We start from the raw sequence: 23,867 nt of genomic DNA, 5'->3' as shown, positions 1-23,867 counted from the left end.
CTGATAGAACCTCATTTCAAACTAGCATCGTCTGTTTCTTACCTGGACTACTACAATCATCTCTCACAGCGTATTTTTTGTTTCTAATTTTAGTCTTCCCTTGTCTGCTCTCAATATTGCCACTAAGATTACTTTTGTAAACTATAATCCTAAGCATATTATTATTAATCGGCTTACAACGCTAATAGCTCCCCACATCAGAAAGGTAAAGCAGGCTTATTGTATTCAAAGGCCTTTATGATTTGTGCCCAATTTTGCCACTCTTACTTCTCATCATTTCCTCCATTCTCATCATTAAAGACATTTGCACTCCAAAGAAAAAGTCTCTGAACACTCAAAGACCTTCCACATTTCTCTGCCTTTAAATATGTTCTCTGCCATTCCTCCCCACTCATTTTATTCATCCTTCAAATTGAGCTCATCCCAAATTATGTTTAAAAAATATAATAATAATCCCTGTCTTTGATAAATACTTATGAAATAAATATGTGGGATTTGCTTCAAAATAGAGGGAGGAAAATGAATAGGAGATATGAAATAAATTTATTTATATCTTCAGCCAAGCTCCCACAGAACTTTGGTTTACACTTTCATAGCCATTTAGCTCACTCAAGTGTACCAAAAATCTCAACATTTTCTCCCGTAGTGCTTCCAAAATACTTTGTATATCCAGTTATATCTTTTCACACTCAACTATATAATTACCTGTTTCTGTCTGTCTTCTCTCCAAGACTGTGAACTCTTAAAAAGCCAGAAACTTTCACTGTTTATCTCTAACAGCTAACAAGATTCCTAGTTTATCATGGCTGATTAATAAATGCTATTGAATGAAGACATAAGAAAAGTAAACATAGGCAAGAGTAAAAATAATCGTTTAGATGATTCTTTTTTCTCATATAAATTTGAAAAAAAATAATTTTTTAGGTAGAAAAACAATGGAATAAGGTGTGGAGGCTGTCCTCGTGGCTTCTGCTATTAAGGAGTAACTAAGAAAATGTGTAAGCCTCCTGCCCAAATTATTTCCTAACATTGCTAAAATTGGGTATTCATGAATATTGTAAATTTTAATAATCACTGAAATTCAATATGCCTCCTCCGTCCACCAATAATCACTTTTTACCCCAAACTCTACTGTGTTGTAGTATTAACTTTACACACACATACATATACACACGGACCAAAAAAAGACAATATGAGAGTGGAGTAGACACTTTGTTTTTTCCTTTATTTTGTTTTATTTATTTTAGTTTTTTTCCTTGCTTGTTTTCTTCTTTTTTTTATTTTTATTTTTGGTAAGCACTGGAATAAAACTTTTCCCATTGATTTTTTTAGAGAAGGTGAGTGGGAGGGGGAGAGAGAGAGAAACATCGATGTGAGAGACACAACACCAACTGGTTGCCTCCCCCATGCGCAGGGATCGAGCCTGCAACTGAGGTACCTGCCCTTGACTGGAATCAAACCCATGACCCTTCAGTCTGTAGGCCGACGCTCTTACCACTGAGCCAAACCAGCCAGGGCTGGAATAAAACATCTGATTTCAAATCTTCACCCTAATGCTAACTGGATGTGTAACCTTGAACAAGTTACATAAACTGAGCCTCAGTTACCCAAGTTGTAAAATGGTGATAACACCAACATTATATGGTTGTTGTAAGGAATACATATATATAAAGTTTTGGGACACAGATACTATTTATTAAAGGTTTACTATTACCTATTTTTATTATTTCCAATTTGTTACAAATCTCCAACTGAAAAATTTTTCTTGGGATAAAAAATCTTGTTTTAAAAAATTTAAAAATTGGCCATAATGACAATCCTAAACATTTCTCCCCTGAAAAGAGAGCTTTATTAATAAACCTCACCAAATAAACGTAATTATATCTTCTGATAAAAATGTCAATTGACTCAAGGGTCATTAGAAGCATTCAGCACACATTACCACCTGAGCTCTTCCTTTGATATATTAATTCAAATGGACTTAAATTATATATATGCCACCAGACCAAAAGTTTAATAAGCATTAGTTAAGAACCAACCTAATGATTTATTAACATTCAGTTTTTATAAAAGCAGTTGCATATTGTAGAAAATAGTGTTTTGAACACAATTTTATCCTAATGAAAAAGTCAGTGGCCTTAGAATATAAAAACTAAATGGAGAGATCAAGATATAGTACTGTCATCCAAAGTTTTATTAAAGTTATGGTCTGTACAAAGTAAAATTTCCAATTTTATAATCAACATGTTAAAAATGGTGGCATACTTTCACTTAACCAAACTAGTTTAAAGGGTTCTAAGCTTAAATTATTTGCTACAGCCCTGGCAGGCATGACACAGTGGTTAGAGCGTCAGCCACACACTGAAGGATCATGGGTTCGATTCTGGTCAAGAACATGTACCTGGGTTGCAGGTTTGATCCCCACCCCACCTGGGGCGCATTCAGGAGGCAACCAATCGATGTCTCTCTCTCACATCAATGTTTCTCTCTCTCTCTTCCACCCACCCTCCCTCCCTCTCTCTCTAAAAAAAGTCAATGGGAAAAAATAACCTCAGGTGAGGCTTAACAAAAAATATATATTTATTTGCTATAATTTTTAATGTCTTTTTAAAAACTGTTTAAAATAACAAAGTAATATTTTATTAAAATGTGTATTAGAAATGAAGCATCATATTGGTTTATATTAGAATAGAGGTTCTCTGGCCCAAGTTTTTGGCAGAAGGGAACCCCATGCTTCAGAGGCGTATTAGTTGTTTCCTTTGATGTTACTATAAAAGGTAGGCACACCAAGTACCCTAGTCTTCCATAAGAATGCATTATGTTGCCACTGCTTATTAATTCTGCTAATCCTTTTAAAACTGAACTATGCATTTTTGCCTGGACTTTAAGTTTTAGACTTTAATATTTAAGGTAGTAAATTTTGCAAATTCACTACCCACTCCTAACAGCATAAAACTAGTATAAGGATGAGCAGATCCATGGAATAGAATTAAGAGTCCAAAAATTAACCCCTCACATTTATTATCAATTATTTTCAATAAGACCCTGGCTGGGTAGCTCAGCTGGTTAGAGTGTCATCCTGATACACCAAGGTTACAGGTCCCATGCCTCGTCAGGGCACATATAAGAACCAACCACTGAATGCATAAATAAGTGGAACAACAAATTGATGTCTGTGTCTCTGTCTCCCTTCCTCTCTCCTTAAAAAAAAAAAAAAAATCAATAGATAAAATTTTAAAGAATTTGTTTCAATAAGGGTACCAAGAATATTCAATGAGTAAAGAACACCATTTCAACAAATGGTGCTGTGACAACTGAATATCTATGTGCCAGAGAGAGTAGTTAGCTCGTGACCTCACACCATATATAAAAATAAACTCAAAATGGATCAAAAGTCTAAATGTAAGAGTTAGCCCAGCCAGCGTGGCTCAGTGGTTGAGCATTGACCTATGAACCAGGAGGTCGAGGTTCGATTCCCTGGTCAGGGCATATGCCCGGGTTGTAGGCTCAGTCCCCAGTAGGGAGCGTGCAGGAGGTAGCCGATCAATGATTCTCCTTCATCATTGATGTTTCTCTCTCTCCCTCTCCCTTCCTCTCTGAAATCAATAAAAAATATATATATATTTTTAAATAGTGGGTCTTTATTTATTTGACATTTAGTTCCTAAAGGCACACTAATTTCCATACTGGGTCAGAGCTGTGGTCTAGCCAACTGAGGACTTGATCTCTGAAAGCAATACCAAGAAATATGTGTAAGAAGACACAGTTATCCTCCCAGATGTTAAACATTTAGAGGTGTGCTCCAAAACACCTTACTTTTCTTCAATAACCTGAGTCCATCATACTTGAAATCATGTTTTAGAATCATTTGTTTCAATGCTATACCAGAGCCTTTTCCCAAGCTATTATATAAGTAGTATTTTACATAAGCATATAAGTATTACATAAGTACTAACATACATGCATATACAAGAATATAAGTAGTTTGGTTATACATTTTTTTCCAATTTAAACTCCTTTTACGTTTCAATAGGGTTCCTAATTCTAATAAAGGCTGGTAACAGCCTAATCACATCCTTCATGATTTCAAAGTTCAGTTCTATTCCTTTCCGTCTTTGTTTTTCTAGACTGAAGAAATTTCATCTTTCTATTGTGTCCTTATAAGAGAGAAATGATGCTTTAATCTGTACAATTTTACTTTTCTTAATTTTGAGTTATCTTACAGGCTCCAAACTGAAACAACAATGCAGGAAGGTTTATGAAATTTACTTTTATAGAAGTCAAGAAATTTTCATCTCTGATGTAAGTTAGGAAAGACAGCCTTCAAAAATACCTTTGAGAATCACTGTACCCCAAGACTTACAGGAAATCATAAGGTAGTCCTCACAGTTGTTCTTGTCATCATCTTGCTGGTCCACAGGGATCCCATTGGCATCTATGACTGCTTCCGAGGCACAATCTGCTACCAACACTTCTTCTGAAACTACATCCGTTGTCAGAGGATCAGTGACAATTTCGGCCTCAACTACACTATCATGAACCACATGTTCAACGTGTCCAACGTCAGACACATGTATAGATTCACTTGTCAAGACGTGTTCTGGTATAGACATTGATGAAGTGATATCGGAAGCTAAAACATCATCTGGGACTGTGCAATGTTCTAAAGAAACTTCTTCAGTTACATCTGAGTCCAGCACTTGCTCAGGAATGATGACCGTTTCAGATACATCTGATTCTTCCATGATATCTGGGCACTGAACATCTTCTATAACAACGTCCTCGATAACATCTTGGATTACAACTGAGTCTGGGTCATCAGGAACAAAATTATGCACAGTTATGTCTGAATCCACAACATCTGAAACAAAAACGGTTTCTTGAACTTCCACAACAATTTGATCACCATCCATGTGTGCAGCATCAGTTCCTTAAAAGAAAAAATTTAAAAGCACAATTTCAAGTAGGCATGTATGACTGCCTCAGCTAATGTAAATGTTATTTAATTTCTACCAGGAAAACAGACTAGTTCCTCAGTTTTCTCAAACATTCATATAGATTAAAAAATTAAAAGGAATCTATTTTTGAATATCAGAAATGAAAAATTTTAATATTAAGAACTTTTTATACTCATCCCAAATCAATTGATAAGAAAATAGAAAAACCAAGCAATTGAGGCAGTCACAAAATAAAAATGTTCATGAAAGTAAAATTCTAGGCTCACTAAAATTAAATCCATATGCATATACTTAAGGGATGATTATAAAAATTAATAAGTAAAGCAACTTCAGGTGGCAAATATACCATATTCCTTTATTATGTGTTTTTCATCTTTCATCTTGCTCCATCTCTCCCTCAACTAATACTTTATCTTCTTTCCATCTCTCCCATGTATTTCTTTAGTTCCCCTCCATTTTTCTCCTCTTTCCCCCTTTGTTCTGATATAATATCTCATCAATATCCTACATTTATGACTATGGAAATTTAGAAATTATCCTCTGAATCTAAGATATGAAAGGACTGGGGCATAAATAAAAGAGGGCTAGGACGGGGGCTGGGTGGAGGGGGGCAAAAGTGGGTAAAATGGGGGACATCTGTAATAGTGTCAACATGGGGAGGGGGAAAGACAGCTACAAGGCCACAGCTAGAGGAAAGGCAACTAGTTAAGGAGCCTCTGTGAATAGATAAGATGAATAAAACTGCAACTGCTCTGGAGCAGTAGAGGGTGAGGTTAGTTGGAGCGGGGCCTACCCCAACTTCACCAGGGTACTCTGCCTCCATCCAGCCTCCTTGCATCGCCCCATACCCTAATGCCCCAGGCAGTTCCTTAGAGTATAAGAAACACTACTCTAGTCCACTCTGCAGTTAAGAATAAAGGTACAGGGTTGAATCAATTAAAGCCCAGTGAGATTAAATGACTTCACCAAGATCACACGGTTTGTACAGATTATGGTACTCAGTAAATATTACTCCGAATAAATGCCACAAATGGGACTCCAAATCAGAAATCCTTGTCAAAACACATAAAATACAATAAAACAAATCTGGTTATCTTGGCTCCTGGTCCAGAGAAAAGCAAATGGGGTTTTATAAAAATCTTAGTTAAAAAGCAATTAATTTTAATTAGTGATTCTGGATGTGACTCAGATCAGGCTGAATCCAAGCAGCTGCCTAACTCAATGACTGTGTATCACTGGCCAGGCCCTCAGAGAGACGCATGATTTTGTTTAACAAACACAAATGATCAACAGAAGTCAAAGAACCTTTAAAAATGTAGGAAATCTTGAAGCCAATTAATAGCTATTTTAATTACATCTAGAATAAAAAATGTTTGCTTTATTTTCTATAGAACTTCTACTAAGTGCTTTTATACTCCTTTGTTTTCAATATTCTCAATATTAACATCAAGCAATAGATCACTATAATCTCCATTTTACAGATATAAAGATGAAAGCATTTAGTGGCAAGAGCAATAGTTAAAAAATCTAAACCAGAGAACAGGGTTTAGACACTTATTAGTTTTGTGACCTTGGGCAAGTCATTTAACCTCTGAGTTTCGGTTTCCTCATCAGTAAAATGAGGATAGTAGTATCTGCCATGCATACCTCACAGGACTGTTGTGATGATCAAATGGGAAATGTATGGGAAGTATTCTGAAAAACTGTAATGAGAGGTTTCATTATTATTAGGACAAATGAAAATGGAGGCCCTGGCAGATTAAGTGACTTGCTCAAAGATAAACAAACACCATAAGTGTTAACAACCAGGGCTAAAATGAAATAGCTCTTCAATCTACCACTTAGCCCATGACCCAGGATTGCTCATGACAAGATTAAGCTAGCAAATACTGTACATTTTTCCTCAAAAGAGCTTCTTTCTCTTTCAAGCACATTAATTATACATGTTCTAATAAAAGAAGAATTATAACTGCATTTGTTATCAAACTGAAATTACCAAACTTGAGTCAAAGACTATTCTAAATTGTTAAGAAAAATAAACATACCCCTCCAACACATACACACACTGGATTTAGAGATTAAAGAAGTGAAAATTAAAAACCACTAATACTGAATTTCCTGATATAAATTACTTCTTTAATATACTGCAATACGATCATTTTAAGCCCAATGGAAAACTCATTAATATTTTATTTATAAGGGTAGCTAGCTAGTGTGATATAAAACCATCTTATATCATAAAACCTAGTGTAATCACTTTACGATGTTATGTAATTGGAATGATGGATAACCTAAAATTATGAATAATTTTTTTCTATTTTTAAAACTTCATGAACTTAATTTTCCTTGTATAGTTTGGAGAGTGGGGTAAGACTGTCTTCCTGAAGCAAAAGGCTCCTCTTCTCAACCTGTGAAAGATAGGTTGTAAAAGTAGGATGGGGTCAGAATGTGGAGGGCCTGAGGTTTATAATTTAACTGCTGGGTAATGGAAAACAAAGAAATTACATGATCCATGTGTTACTTTACGATGAGTACTCTGGCTGGGGGACTATATAAAAGAGACTAAAGGCCCTGGCCGGTGTGTGGCTCAGTTGGTTGAGTGTCATCCGTGCACCAAAATGTTGCTAGTTCACTCTGGTCTGTGTTCTCAGTGGTTAGAGTGTCAGTCCACACACTGAAGGGTCTCAGGTTCGATTCCCAGTCAAGGGCACATACCAGAGTTACGGGTTCACTCCCTAGTTGGGCCATATCTGAGAGGCAACCAGTTGATGTGGCTCTCTCACATTGATGTCTTTCTCTCTCCCTCCCTCCCTCCTTCCCTCTTTAAAATCAATAAAAATATTTCTTTTTTAAAAAAGAGAGACTAAGGACAAGAAAAAGAATAACTTCAAAGTTATTGCAGACTAGGAATGAGATGACAGAGCCTGTCTATGTGGTGGGAAGTAAATATTAGCAACATTTTCAAAGAGAAAACTAACAGGACTTAGTGCTCTAACTGGGCAAGATGAGAGTAACTGAGGATAACACTGAGGTTTTGAGACTGATGCTGTTACTGACAAAAATTTAAGAGTTGGTTGTAAGGGAGCCAAATTTTTAAGGAGGAGAATAATGTGTTTACTTTAATATTTGTAGACTTGACGCAAGATACCTAAGTGTGAATATCAATGTGAGAGCCTAGCAATTTGTCCACTCGATAACCAACTCCAAATCTGGTAGTTGGAAAATAGAGCAACCCAAATAGTTATACCTGTTGCAGCAAAAAATGAGTTTGGCTCTTGTGGTTGTAATTCAAGTCCATCTTCATCCATGGCCTTTAATTTTCATCAGTCACAGCTCCTAAATTAGGGGGAAAAAGTAAACCAAGTATTACTTTTATTATATCATGTATTTAAAATGCACCATATTTACATTTCTGAAACACTCATAACTATGTCACAGATGAACATCTATCAAAAACATATCTACCTAGCCCTGGCCAGTTTTGCACAGTGGTTAGAGTGTCGGCCCTTGGACCAAAGGGTTGTGGGTTTGATTCCTGGTCAAGGAAACGTACCTGAGTTGCAAGTTCAATCCCTAGCTCCTGGTCAGGGGCACATAGCAGGCAACCAATCAATGAGTCTCTCTCACATGAATGTTTCCCCACCCTCTCTCTCTCGCATCTCCCCCTCCCATCCACTCTCTCCTCAGGAAGGATTTAAAAAACAAAACAAAACACATCTATCTAAAATAAAAGGGAACTTAATTGATTTCCAATGATAATAGGCATCTATAAAACAAGGCAAGGCAGAGAAATCAAACAAGTCAACTTTGCCTAGGCTTTTTGCTTGAGATACTGCTTGCATATATCAAGTGCACACATTCTGATTAATTTTGACACATGCTTTTAAACCTATGTAATCACTATACTACCCAGATCAAGATATAGAACATTTCCAGCACCCCAGCACTTGTCTCCTCTCAGTCCATACATCCCACACTCCCACAAGGGTAACTGGTTTTATTAAGATTCAACTTAAACACACTCTGTACCTTATTGGGGGGAAATTTCTACACGATTTTCATATTACTTTTCTAAATTTAATGTAGTCTGCTTTCAACCAATACATTCAAGATCAGTAAAAACTCAAAGTGCATAATTATAGTAAATACCATTTGGGATTTCTGCCTAACTTATAATGACATCTCTTAACTAACCTTCTGATCTAGAGAAGTAAATTCCCACAGTGTATTTATACTCTCCTGGCCATGTAGTTGATTGGCACTGGCTATAAAATGATAAAAATAAGTTCATCTTTGAGCACAATAAAATCAAAGTCCTGTCCCTGAGAACTAAAACCATGAGCAAGGGTCTCTCAGTCTCTTTCTCCTGGTAGCTATTATATAGGAGCTGAGAAAGGCCCTTTTCCAACTTCAGCTTAGACTAGTGAGATAAAGTTTACAAATGAAAAAGAATCCAGTGAATGCCCTCATAAACAGAGTAGAGAGAGAACAGGGAAGGGAGGCTTACCAGTATTTTTTTAGCTCCTGGCTCTAGAACTTTCTGAGGTCCAACTACAGAACCTTATCTGCCTTGAGTTTGTGCAAGACATCCCAATGACCTCACTACTTAAGCCAAAACTTACAGCAAAAAGAACTTAACCCATAAAATAATATACTACTTAATACTAATGACTGTTTCAAAAGAGCAGACATCAAAGATTGTGGTTTACTCATATTGTAAGTATTGCATAAACCTCCTCCCCCTCATTGGTTTCCTTATCTCTATCTACATTTTCACTTTCTAATCCAACCTAAACAGTACTATTAGACACATCTTTCTGTTACCTTTATCATTTTTTGTTGATAACATAAGCTCTGCATGCTTATTAAAATTTCAAATGACAAGAGTCATTTTTATAATGCATCAGCTAGGTCAGTGGTCAGCAAACTCATTAGTCAACAGAGCCAAATATCAACAGTACAACGATTGAAATTTCTTTTGAGAGCCAAATTTTTTAAACTTAAACTATATAGGTAGGTACATTGTTATTAACTTAATTAGGGTACTCCTGAGGCTTAGGAAGAGCCACACTCAAGGGGCCAAAGAGCCGCATGAGGCTCGCGAGCCGCAGTTTGCCGACCACGGAGCTAGGTGATGTCATTCCTGCTAAAAAATTTTTAATGGCTCCTGCCATCTTCTAAGTCTGGGGACTAAACTATCTGTCCATCATATTCCCTAACTTTCTTTCGAGCACCTTCCCCCACCATGACACACACACATTTCAGCTAAACAAAAATGCCCAATGTCCCCATAAGACCCCAAACTCTATTTGACTCAGGGTTTCTTCTACCTGGATGGAACACCTTTCCCCTATCATCTTGCTAGAGCCTTTCCCCAAAATCCCCTTCCCCACCAAAAAAGAAAAAGCTGAAAATCTCTCTCTCCTCTGAATTTCCACAGCAATTTATCCTTTTTCCTTTTTTTCTGATTGTACTTGTTTGCTATAAACCATAGTTATTTATATATGCTTTTCAAATGCTAAAACATATGTGTGTGTTTGTGTATATATTCCTTAAAGAAATATCCATGAGAAACTCAATTAATATTAATAATTGGATTTTCAACATGTCAACTGAGACATATTTATTATCAAGAAAGAGCATGTTTCATGTTATTTATTCAAACTGCTTCAAATTAAAAGGACCAATAAAGAAAAACATTTTCAACTATGAAAAATGGAAAGTTGTCAATACTCTCTCCCCACCAAAATCACCCCTGGCCATAATTCTTTTTCACCTTTAAAAAATGTAATTACAGCCAAACCGGTTTGGCTCAGTGGATAGAGCGTCGGCCTGCGGACTGAAAGGTCCCAGGTTCGGTTCCGGTCAAGGGCATGTGCCTTGGTTGCGGGCACATCCCCAGTAGGGAGTGTGCAGGAGGCAGCTGGATCAATGTTTCTCTCTCATAGATGTTTCTAACTCTCTATCCCTCTCCCTTCCTCTCTGTAAAAAATTAATAAAATCTGTTTAAAAAATAAAAAATAAAATAAATAAACTGAGTTCTAATTCTCTTCCCAACTTCCCAACTGCTGTTTACTCTGCCTCCCCTCACCCATTATTGCAGCCTTGCCCAAGGTGGTGAGCTCAGTCCTTTTGTTTTCTGCTTCCTCTTTATTCCAAGGTTTCAACTACCATTTACACAAAGGTGATTCCCCACACACACACACTCAGGCTAGTAGTACCTGACACTTTCACCAGACTGCTGAATATTTTCATCGGGATAAAGCCCTGCTTCTCCTGACATGACCACTATGGACTTTTCCTTCTTCTCTGCTTATACTCAGTCAGGTTGTCAGACCTTATCCATTCCTTGTCCACAACTTCTCAGGAATCTATCCCCCCCCCCCTTTTTTTTATTCCCACTGTCACCATTTACTCTCAGCTTCATATTTACTGATCCCAGGGGACAAAAATAACCTCTCAACTGGCCTTTCATTTTCTGCCACTCCCACAACAAATGACTAGGAACCTTACTACAAGTAAGGGCTGGTGCCAAGTACTGAGGCAGACTAATCCTTCAAAGCATTGCTTTGATCACGGCACTCCCCTGCTCAGAAAGCTTCAGCAGTTCCCCAATATTCAGTGTGCTCTAAGAAATTCACCCAAGCACCATGATAAACTTATCTGCTATATTCTCATCATTGGACATCATACCCATTTCCTAACAGATATTATAGCCCAAATATATCTTTATATTTAATATTTTTATATTTAATATATTTTTATTGATTTCAGAGAGTGAAAGGAAGGGGGAGAGAGAGAGAGAGAGAGAGAGAGAGAAACTCAGGTGATCAGTTAAGTATTCAACGAACAGTTTTGACCGGTTATTTTTCCTTCTGTTTTGTCACCAAATCAGAAAAAACATGTTCTGTACTTCCAAGCAGAGATGACTATACTAAACTTTGGGGTTAGAAGTAATTCCTCTGACAATCAGAATGAAACCAATGTTCTTAGAATGGTGTCTACTCAGAAGGTTCTAAGGACTGTGATAAAAGGGTGCTCCTGACTTTGCTGCAGGAACTGAGGTCAGAGACCAGTTGAATCTGAAGACAAACAAGTAGAAAGAATCTAACAATTTGGGTGAACACATTAAACTTTGGTCCTAAAATGACAAGCCTTCTTAAAACCTTATTTTTCCAAAGCCCCTATTCGTGCTCAGATTAAAAGTTGCCAAAACACCCTCTGAGTTTAGTTGCATTAATATTCTATGAATACTAAACACTAAACCTTTCAATGCCTTTGTCTTTAAGACTGTAGCTTGATATTAGGAACTGCATACACTTTCTATCTAGTTTTTCATAAGTAAAGCAGTATAGCCTCCTTAATGAAATGTTGCTATTTAATGCACTCAACAATTTGTCAATCCATGTTCATTATATAATATTCTGAATATCATAATGTATAACTCAACTCTTTGGATCACACTTTGATTTTGTAGTGAAATTTAAAAAAATAGTTTAGTAGCTTTTGTTGAGATTATGGACAGAAATCCTATTTATGTTTCCTCTAATGAAATATTCAGCCTTTAGTTGCATGGAGTGGAGTGTTTGAAGCACTTGGTGTGATCAAAGGATAAAGACAGTGTTTTGACATAATATGAAGTGGAGATTAATTTAGACTACATTTTACCCGATATAAACTAAATAAAAATGTCAGGGGAAAACTTTTTAAAAGGGTAATTTCTGGCAAGTGCAGTACATGATGAAGAAAGGTCGGTATTATCTTATTGAACTCCTTAATGAGCAATGTGTCTCCTCGTATTAAAAAATCTTTTTGATAATGCAGAATTATGGGTGGGGTTTTTTTTAGATTAAAGCATTCTTGCTTTTATGTTACTTTATTCAAGCTAATAAGTGCCTTCTTTAGTTTTCTAGCACTACTTGTAAAACTCATGTAATGCAGCATTTACAGTTTTTAAACTTTTAAATATCCTTAAAACTATAAAACTTCTTTAAATTACTCTCTTGCCAGATCACCAACATAGTAACTTAACTAATACTGATCCCTACTCTTTCCCTCACCTACATGAACACATGCTTCCTATTACTGTTTTTCCTAAATATATTACTTTGGGTCTGTAAGGTTCTATAAACTCAGTGCTGACACTAACAATGCTTTCTGTACATCATAAACACTGGCGAGAATATAATTTCAAGCTTTTCAACAACTATAAAATTTTTAAATTGAAAACTGCAGAATTATGGAGTGCTTATACAATGATCTTTTGCTAATGCAGTTAAGCAGTATGTTTTGTACCTATAACTTAATAAACACTTTAATTTTGTTTTGGGGTTTTTTTTTGTTAATCCTTACCTGAGGATATTTTTTCCACTGATTTTCAGAGTGGAAGAGGGGAGGGAGAGAAACAGAAATATAGATGTTAGAGAGACATATCAATTGGTTGCCTCCCACAAGGCCCTCCACTGGGGCCAGGGATCAAACCTGCAACCCAGGTCCATGCCCCTGACCAGGAATCGAACCCACAACGCCTCGGTGAGTGGGCCCATGCTCTACCACTGAGCCACACCAGCCAGGGCAATCCTTTAATCATTTTTTTTTTTTTTACAATAACAGGCTAGATAATGCAAGGGGCTGGTTTACAGTACACCTGCTTCTTACATGACCAACAATGGGCAGGCTCCATTGACTATCAGCTCCACTGAGTATCAGCGGCATTAATTCCATATAAATTTGAGAACTGGTCTACAAAAAAAAAAAAAATCCTGTTGTGTTTTTTTTTATTGCATTTATTGGGATGACTGGTTAATAAAATCCAGTTAGGGTTTTGACCAGTTGGGCAACAAGCACATCCAGGAGACCAAGCCCCTCACCTTGGAGCATACCATCAACCTGTATCCTCTTATCAATTATACTTCTGCTACAAAGCAGCACCTCTTTGAGAAGAACAGCTCTGTTGCAGCCAGATTTCAACACATGAGGGTGATATTTGATAAAATTGGAATGAGGACTGTAGAAAGGGTTCCAATTGTACATGAGTACTGGCTACCCCATGTGTTACTACTATAGCTGGGAACAACTTTCTTCAAATTACCTGATGGTGAACTTAACCCAGGAGAAGATGAAGTTGAAGGACTAAAACGCTTAATGACAGAGATACTAGGTCGCCAAGGTGGAGTCCTGTAAGACTGGGTCATTGATGACTGCTTTGGTAACTGGTAGAGACCAAATTTTGAACATCCTCAGTATCCACATATTCCAGCACATATTACAAAGCCAAAGGAACTTAAGTTGTTTTTGGTTCAACTTCAAGAGAAAACCTTGTTAGCAGTCCCTAAAAATTATAAGCTGGTAGATGCACCATTGTTTGAATTGTGTGGACAATGCACCAGGATATGGGCCCATCATTTCTAGTCTCCTTCAGCTTTTGAGCAGGTTCAATTTTATATACAAATGAATTCCTGCACAGTGGATCAGTAAAAGAAGCCATCTCTGTGAGCACAGTATAAAATAAATATGGTAGAAAAGTTTTCTTTGTTGTATCTCTTTCCCAACCACTCAATTGCCACCTGCTTTCTTTTGTTTGAATAGTAAAGTTGTTATAAAAGAACTAGATAGTGGTATAAACAAATATGTTTAGTTTGCTTTTGTTTCTACTCATACATTTTGTACATTAAAGAAAGCAGGCTTCTAAAAAATAAAAATAAACTTGACTTTTAAATTGTTAATAGAGAAATACAATTCATTCTTGCATATCAAAGTTCCCCAACTACAATGCAATAAAACTAGAAATAAATGTCACAGACCAAAGAAAAAATATTCCATAAATTTTAAAACAAAGTTCTAAATAATTCAATGGGCAATAGGAAAATCATGAAAATCACAATATATTTAGGACTAAATAATAAAAATCAATTCATATCAAAATCATCACAACCAGTTATAGTTCGAGGAAAATTTATAGTTTTAAAGGCACATATTATAAGAGTAGAAATTAAATACTAATGAGCCAAACCTCCAACTTAAATTTTTTAAATGTTAGAATAAATGCAAATAAAGTAGAAGGAAAGAAATCTTACCAAATGAGCAGAAACACAAAGGGTCAATAAGAACTATTTGAGCCCGGCCGGTGTGGCTGTCAACCCACGAACCAGGAAGTCAGGGTTCGATTCTTGGTCAGGACACATGCCTGGGTTGCAGGCTCGATCCCCAATGGGGGTGAGGGTAATGCTGAAGGCAGCCAATCAATGAGTCTCTCTCATCATTGATGTTTCTCTCTCTCCCTTCCTCTCTCTGAAATCAACAAAAAAATATATTTTTTAAAGAAACGAACTATTTGAAAAGTCTTAATAACATAGGCAAGTTACTGGCAGTGCTGAAAAAAAGAGGGACAAATTAATCAAATTAGATATTTTAAAGTCAGAGAAACCTATATCTTATACCAATATAATTGAAAAGTTACATTTTTCTGAATAGTCAAGTCCTGGACACGTAGCTCAGTTGGTTAGATATCACCATCCTGATATGCTAAGGTTGCGAGTTCAACTCCCGGTCAATGCACATGCAAGAATCAACCAATAAATGCATAAATAAGTGAAACAACAAATTTCTTCTGTTTCTCTCTCAAATCAATTTAAAAAAAGTCAAAAAGACTTACCACCACCAAAGAAATTTAAATCAAATCAATTCACAGAAAAGACACCAGGCAGTTTCACAGATGAATTCTAACTTTCAAGAACAGAGTATTAAGTAAAACTTATTTCAAAAAGGAAAAATACTGCCATACTCATCTTATGAAGTTAGCATAACCTTGTTTGTTATCAAAATAATACAAAGCCGACATGAAAAAGGAAAAGTACATAGCAATAATCCAGGAAATCCAAAGATAATTTAAAATAGAAAATCTACATCCTCAAGATAGCTGACTGAAACTAATACAATATTGAATGTCAATTGTAATTAAATTTTTTTAATTTAAAAAAAGAAAATCTATGCGATCCATCAAACCAATATATCCAGCAAACACATTAGAAAAATCAACTTCTGTTCACAATGAAAACTCTAAAATAAGTATAAGAGAATGTAATAAATAACATCTACCCCATCCAAAAAAACCCACTACAATATCATGCTTAATGATAAAATATTAGAAGCACTCTATTCAATTACCTAGACAAGGATGCCTGTTATCAATGCTTTTATTCAACACTGTACTAGAGACAGTAGTCAATGCAATTAAAAAAAAAAAAAAGAGCCTTGGCCGGTGTGATTAAATGGTTAGAGCATCACCCAAGAGTTGTGGGTTCCATTCCCAGTCAAGGGCACATACCTGGGTTGCAGGTTCGATCCCTACCCAGGTTTGGACGCATGCCAGGGGCAACCAATCCATGTGTATCTCTCACAATATTTCTCTTTCTATCTCTCTCTCTCTCTACCTCTCCTTACCTTCCATTCTCTCTAAAAAAAAAATCAATGGAAAAAAATATCCTCGGGTAAGGATTAACAAAAAGAAAAGAGAAAAGAAACAGGAGGCGAAATGAATGGAAAATAAAACCTCATTCACACACAACTACCTAGAAAATACAGAAGAATTTTAGTGTTATTGCTCCCACATTTCATTTATTCTAAAGATACCACCAATTTTAAGTAACATCCTTATTTTATATACAACTAAGAAAAAAACACTGCCAATTAAAGGGATGCCATACTTTATTATCTAGAATTTTCATTTTAGACTTAGAGAAAATTCTTTTAGACTTAGACATATTTTTGTATTTTGTGCATATACAAAAAATAGAAGCAAAAGAAATTGGTAGGGTACTCCTAAAACTTCACATTCAGCGTCCTATGAATTACTTTTCTACTCAAAACTATTCAAACTTTCCTAATAATATTGCCCTCTGCCAAGAGTGTTAGTGAGGCAGCGTTTCTTAAAATGCTCCATTATTATCTTTGGGATTTTCTTTCCAGTCAAACACCCACTTCGCCATTTTTCCTCCCTTAGGTTGTATTGTTTGGCATGAAATAACTACGTAACAATGCACATACTCATTTAAGTGATGACAAAATGAAGAGTCTTGATCAAGTTTGTGCATGTGCAGGCAACAATAACTATATCATGACTGCTACCAGGGCAACACTGATTTCAGGACACCATCAATTCAAGATCTATTTTGATTTCAGAGATGTTAAAATGTTAAGGGAGGAAACTAGATCTCAAGATCTATGAAATATTGTAATATGAGAGTTCAGCGGGGTTATATATCAATACATGTAAGTCCATAGTGTTCCCTATACATCAGCTTAGATGCTAAACAGAAATAACTAAAAAAAAAAAAAAATCCTATTCACAACAAAAATTACACAGTCTCTAGAAAAAAATCTAATGAAAGTTGAGCAAGACTTTATGAAAAACAATAGAGCACACCCAGATTCAAATCCCAGCTCCACTACTTAGCATATATCTATCTGTATCTATATATTTATTCTATAAATTTGATGCAAATACAATAAAAATCCAAGTTTTTCATAGAAACTGACCCAAAAATAAACAAAGGAAGGAAAATAGCTTTTACCTGAAGAAAAAAAAACATATATTAAGATTTAATTATAAAGCAATCATTATTAAATCAGAGTGGTATAGTATGGTTAGTCAACAAATGAAACCAGGAGAAACTAGAAACAGATATGCATATTGTGAGAATATGATAAACCTCAGGAGCTGCATTATAAATCTGTGGGGAGAAAGGCTAAACTACTTGGCAAATCCATATTAAAAAGATAAAATTAGCCCTGGCCAGTGTGGCTCAGTTGCTTGGAGCGTTGTCCCGTACATCAAAAGGTGGCAATTTTGATCCCCAGTCAGGGCACATACCCAGGTTGCAGGTTAAATATAAGGTCAGGGTGCATGTAGGAGATAACTGATTGATATAGCTCTCTCTTCCCCCCTCCCTCTAAAATCTATAAAAAATATAAATAAAAATAAAAAAATTAAAATTTTAAATTAGCCATGGCCCGTGTTGCCCAATGGTTAGAGAATTGACCTGCACACCGAAGGGCCATGGGTTCGATTCCCAGTCAAGGGCATAACCTGGGTTGCAGGTTTGTTCCCTGGCCCAGTTGGGGTACATGTGGGAGGCAACCAATCTATGTGTCTCTCTCACACTAAGGTTCCTTCTCTCTCTCTCTCTCTCTCTCTCTCTCTCCCCCCTCCCCTACCTCCCTCCCTTCTACACTCTCTCTAAAAATCAATGGAAAAAAATATCCTCGGGTAAGGATTAACAAAAAGAAAAGAGAAAAGAAACAGGAGGCGAAATGAATGGACATAAATAAAAGAAAACTGATTACCATCTCATCAAGAAGTCTTATACAAAAAAAAAAAAAATTCCATAAACAAAGCTAAAAGATAAGCCACAGTCTAGGAAATGGTATTTTCAGTGTGTATAATTACAAATTATTAGTATTCAGAATATAAAACTATCCATAAGCCAATGAGAAAAAGACAACCCAATTGAAAAATGGACCAAGAAGGATAGGCACAAGTAAGTCATAGAAAACTCAAATGGCAAATAAATACGTGGGGGGGGGGGGCCTCAATCTCACTAGAAATTTAAGAAATGCAAAATGAAATCAGCTATGAGATATTCTTAACACCCAACAGATTGGAAAACAATATGTAGTGCAATCTTTTGGCATTGGTCTGGAGAAACAGAGGCTCGTACACAGCTGGTGAGAGTGTCAAATAGGACATAATTTGACAATTCCCAGTAAATGTGACAAATGCAGATTCCTGAAAGTAGCAATTCTACTACTATAATCCCAAGAGAGAAGAACCCTGTACAGTATAAAGATGTTCACTGCAGCACTGTTTGGAATTATAGAAAATTGCAAACCAAATGGTCTCTCCATAATAAATGAATCACAATATATTTATACATTGAAATACAAATAAAATGAATGAACTAGATCAATAGTTTTCAAACTTCTTGGCCTCAAGACCCCTTTCACAGCCTTAAAAATTGAGACCTCCAAAAAGTTTTTGCTTATGTGGGTTCTATCTATATTTACATTAGAAATTAAATCTGAGGTATTTTAAAAATAATTTATAAATTGATAAAAAACAATAAACCCACTTTATGTCAACATAACACATTACTATTTTCAAAAAAAATAAAAACAGTGAAAAGAATAGCATTATTTTACATTTTTGCAAGCCTCTTTAAAAATCAAGCTTAATAGAGGCCAACTGGATCCCCTTAACTGCTTGTGTTCAACTTAAGACATCATGTGTCATATAGCCTTTGTACAGCACCCATGCAGTGTACAGAGGAATGCGGCCAGAAGAATCTTAAGAGATCCTTGGGAACTTCTGGAACACACTTTGAGAATCACTAAACTAGATCCACATACAACATGGATAAAACTCAAAAACACAATGCTAAGTGAAGAAAATGACAAACAGTATGATACTGTTTATGTAAAGTGAAAACACACAAAGCAATACATACTTGTTTTTGGTACATACATATTAGGACAGTGGTTAGTTACTTCTGGCAAAGAAAAGACAGGAATGGAATGAGGGGCACTCTTTAACTGAATCTATGAGATTTTCTTTCTTTACACAAATAAAAAATGTTATGAAGCCAATATATAATTAAATATTAAGATCTGTTAAATCTAGGTGATACTTGCTTCTCTGAAGTATTTGTAAATTGACACTTGTAATTCTGAAATATTTCATAATTTAAAGTGGACCTCCCTTTGAATAAATATAGTTGTAAGAATCTGGATTTTATAAAACATTGTTTAGAAAAGTAATTTCACAGGAATAAGAATACACTGGCTATATTAACCCCAAATAGTTAAGCAGTGGGGATGGGGTGGAGGTTACTCAACTTATGTGGTGTACCTTAGTATGTATACCCCTTGGTCAAAGGACACACTGACTAGATCAGTGAAGGCGAACCTTTTGAGCTCGGCGTGTCAGCATTTTGAAAAACCCTAACTTAACTCTGGTGCCGTGTCACATATAGAAATTTTTTGATATTTGCAACCATAGTAAAACAAAGACTTATATTTTTGATATTTATTTTATGTATTTAAATGCCATTTAACAAAGAAAAATCAACCAAAAAAATGAGTTCGCGTGTCACCTCTGACACACGTATCATAGGTTCGCCATCACTGGACTAGATGATTGAATAGTTGAAAACTATTCAACTACATAAAACTCTCTGCACCCAATAATTAATTGTTTTTAGAGATAATGACCATGTGCCAGGTACTGCTTGGGGACAAGAATAAAACTGTTTCTACATTGAGAGTTTAGAAAAAATGACAAAAATATAAACACAGTTAAAATACAATAAATTAGCCCTGACCAGTGTGGCTCAGTTGGTTGGAGCGTCATCCCTTGCACAGAAGGGTCTTGGGTTTGATCCCCAGTCAGGGCACATACCTAGGTTACAAATTCAATTCCCATTTGGGGTGAGTACGGGAGGCAACTGATTGATGTTTCTCTCTCACATCAATATTTCTCTTTCTCTCTATCCCTCTCCCTTCCTCACTTTCTAAACTCAATTTAAAAAAAACAACACACACACACACATCTCCTTGGGTGAAGAGTAAATGCTAATAAATTAAAGATGTCCACATTGCTGTATGAGACAGAGAAAAATGAGCCTGGGAAAATAATGCCGCCATTAAGAGAAAGAAAACCAGAAGTAGGTGTTTTAGGGACACTGGGTTTAAAAAAGATTATTTTTCCAATATATAGTATTGGACATCTATTTACTATGTGCCAGATCAATCTTGTTTCAGCCGTGTTGAGACAGCTGGGAACCTGGGTGGAGATGGTCAGTAGGCAACTGAACATGATAGATGAGAAACTAAAAGAGAGGATGGGCATGGTATGAAACACTGGAACCCGGGGAGAAGATTTGAGAAAAAAAGGACAGAAGATTGACCTTGACGGCAATTTCATGATATAAGACAGAGAAGGCAAAGAGTTTCTGAAACACAGAATACTTTTATGTGACACACCCAGTGACATGCTGTGGAACAGTTACCCAATTTAGGAGTAAGTGGGATGAAAAGAAAAGTACTGGTGAAAGAAAAAAAGACAGGTGAGGTTTTCTGCACGATGAGCAAACCTAGGAATGTTTATAAGGGGAGGGAAAGGCACCAGTGGAGTTAGAAGGCAATGATGCAATCGGCAGATTCAGATTCACTAACAGGTCCGTCCCAAAGGACGGGTGGGGTGCACAGGAAGAGCAGCTGGGCCTGAAGGAGGCCAATTCTTCCTGCAGGGAAGGAACAGGGGGGAGGAAAGCCTTAGAGACTAAAGAAGAGCATGATATGGAAGGAAGGAAGCGCAAATGCTCAGATGATCATCTATCCTGATTTAAGTAAAAGATTAGGTAATCTCTGCTAATGCTGAGGGGTTTCCAGGGCGGGTTGAGGAATTTAAGAGTAAAAAAGTCTGATTGCTAGTATGTGCACACATAATAAAAACAAGGTCATCATTAACAATACAAGTACAGATGGGATTAGAGAGAAAGTATTTACAAAATGAATGCGGGGAAAAACTGTTTTAATGTATTCTGAGCATTTTTTTTAAAAAAAAAAAAAAGGAAACTTGCACCTATCTGAAACATCTACATAACTTAAAAATTAACACGTCAGGTATCCAAGATGGTAAGGTAGTAAGGTTTTCCAGATCAAAGTCTACTCTTTCATGCAAAAAGCATTTTATACAGAACAGTTGGAGATAGAAATCCTTCTAAACTATGCACTTATCTGTCTCCTTCATTACACAACTTGAGTCTAACAATCTTTATCTTGAATATCCACTCTTGCTGTAGTAAAACATCTACTGCTGCTGTACTGTGTATGCAACAATTTTCTATGTCTTTCCCAGCTGGCAAGAAAGAAAGCAACTGGTTCTTTTTTCTAAGTGTACGTTTACTCTTACCACCTCAACAACCCAGCCCCTTAGCAACTTGCTTCCAGTGGGCCTCCTACAACGCACTGTTTCTTAATCGTCTGTAAACCATGGCCCTTTATGACAACCATGAGAATCTCCAGTTCCCTCCCGTCCTCTCATGGAGCATCGATACTCTGACCTGCCACAGTCTAGGAATGGAAAAACTATAACAAGTTTCTAGTGAATATTTGTTTTATGTCATAAAATTCTATGGCACACATTCCCCACATGTGCATCTATAATAGTCAAAGATTAATCACAACATGAGAAGGCTTCGCTTAGCAAACAGTCTTGGTTACTCTCACAAGGGAGAAGAACGGGATTGCAAAGGGCCATCTGAAGGCTGCTGCCTTTTTAGTAACCGGCTCTTCTAACCTACTTCTCAAACACTGATTCTTTCAAAATTACCACGGGAATGCTTACAAATTCATTCCTCATTTTAGTAAAGTAATCTACGGCACTAGTCCTGTACTTTTCACCTGGTAAACGAAAAGTTAGGAACCCCTCCCTGTTTGTTTACTAGAGAAATTATAATAACTGAGCAAAAGGTTATTTGCAATGAGAAGTTAGGATAGAAAAAAGGAGAAGCTATCTAATAGATGGATCATTGAAAAGTAGTAAAATTGGCTTAACTTCTGAATATTCTTCATAATCATTCCAGTAGTGAAAACACTGGTGAACTTACTACTCTCGTTATTTCTCAACTCTGAAACTTTTCCTAGTCGAATGGAACTACTAAGCGAATATAAAGCCCAGAAACTTGAGGGCTCCCCGGGCTCCCCGATTGGGTTTATAAGCCTTAACACCTGGCAAGCAAGCTCTTCCACCACCTACCTTTTCTGCCCAGAATTCCCACCACTCCCCTACCTACATTATCTACTCCAACCAAACTGTAAATACTTACTGTTTTCCGAAGAACATTCACCCTTGAAATGTCCCTTCCCCACCTCCGCCACCGCTTAATAAAGTCCTACCCATCATTCAGTAACCTCAAAATGTCAGGAACACTTCCCTGATGTTCCAAAAGGAAACGTGCCTTCCCTCTGAAACCTCAGTAATTAATTGTACCTTTCTCTCGCAGCACTTGAGTGCACTTCGCCTCGTCTCCTCTACCATTAAACAACGAACTTCTTGCAGCCACGCTGCATTACAAGACCCGTTTTAAATCGTTCTTAGCACCCAGCACAACGCATCGCTAACACTGGGCTCCGAGTTTCCTGGAGAGTTGTACGGTACACGATCAAAGGTACTTTAAAGGATGGAATTACACCTTCGAATTTTTCAAATCAAACAAAGACTCCTAAATACCATAATAGATACATGAACAAAAAATACCGCATCACATTGTTGTCCCTCGGTAAGAAAATAAAACTTTCTGCCCTTTCCCTTACTCCTTAAAAAAAAGTAAATACTACCAACAGATCGCTAATAGCTTAAATGCACCTTTTTCAAGAAAGTAGTTTCAAGAAAAAAAGTTATTTCCAAATAAATGAGCTCAAAAGACTCCTTCAAATGCTATTCCTCCGTTCACGTCCTGTGTAATTTTCACTTTTTCTCCTATTGGATAAGAGAGTGGTGAGAACTTCTTCTTAGCCAATTGGATTGCTACTGCTTTATTTAGACTCTGAAGAAGGCAATGATTGTTGGAAAACCGCATCGAGGGCGCCGTAACAGCCATGTATGACTTTGTTTGACTTACAATAAAACGTCTTGGGGTGCCAGTTGCCGTAGTGAGCCCAGGTATTTGGGCTGCCATCCGCCCCGATCGCCCTTGGGCGGCTAAGAGAGCGAGGAAAAGACGCGGGGCTGGGGACGCAGAGGGAGACGACGTCGCAAGCGTCAGAGCGGCGGCGATGGCCGCCTGCGCAGCTCAGTTAAAATGCAGCGGAAGCAACAGCCGTCTAGGGGCTGCGCGAGGCAGGGCAGGA

General features: G+C 36.7%; 1 protein-coding gene and 1 pseudogene across 8 annotated transcripts in view; one reads left to right on the top strand and one right to left on the bottom strand.

The window, feature by feature from the left end:
- The window catches only part of ZFX (zinc finger protein, X-linked), a 37,921-nt gene extending 14,063 nt beyond the window's left edge, over positions 1-23,858 (bottom strand). For 2 of the 8 annotated variants that reach the window (XM_014536060.1, XM_014536063.1), the window contains exons 1-4: positions 14,050-14,121; positions 13,311-13,328; positions 8,206-8,294; positions 4,364-4,930 (exon numbers count right to left, since the gene is read on the bottom strand). In XM_014536060.1, the coding sequence (XP_014391546.1) occupies positions 4,364-4,930; positions 8,206-8,266 (628 nt within the window). In that variant the 5' untranslated portion in view covers positions 8,267-8,294; positions 13,311-13,328; positions 14,050-14,121. Of the gene's footprint in view, positions 1-4,363; positions 4,931-6,605; positions 6,662-8,205; positions 8,295-9,152; positions 9,200-13,310; positions 13,329-14,049; positions 14,122-15,034; positions 15,149-23,638 lie in introns of those variants that run through there. The other 6 variants (XM_014536059.1, XM_005861758.2, XM_005861757.2 and 3 more) reach the window with 6 other exon arrangements.
- On the top strand, positions 11,884-14,432 carry LOC102260075 (annotated as a pseudogene).
- Positions 23,859-23,867: the final 9 nt, after the last annotated feature.

The sequence above is a fragment of the Myotis brandtii genome, unplaced genomic scaffold (genome assembly GCF_000412655.1).
Source record: "Myotis brandtii unplaced genomic scaffold, ASM41265v1 scaffold156, whole genome shotgun sequence".
In the NCBI taxonomy this organism is placed as follows: Eukaryota; Metazoa; Chordata; class Mammalia; order Chiroptera; family Vespertilionidae; genus Myotis; species Myotis brandtii.
Note: the sequence above shows the minus strand (reverse complement) of the source record. Positions and strands in the feature narration are given on the sequence as shown.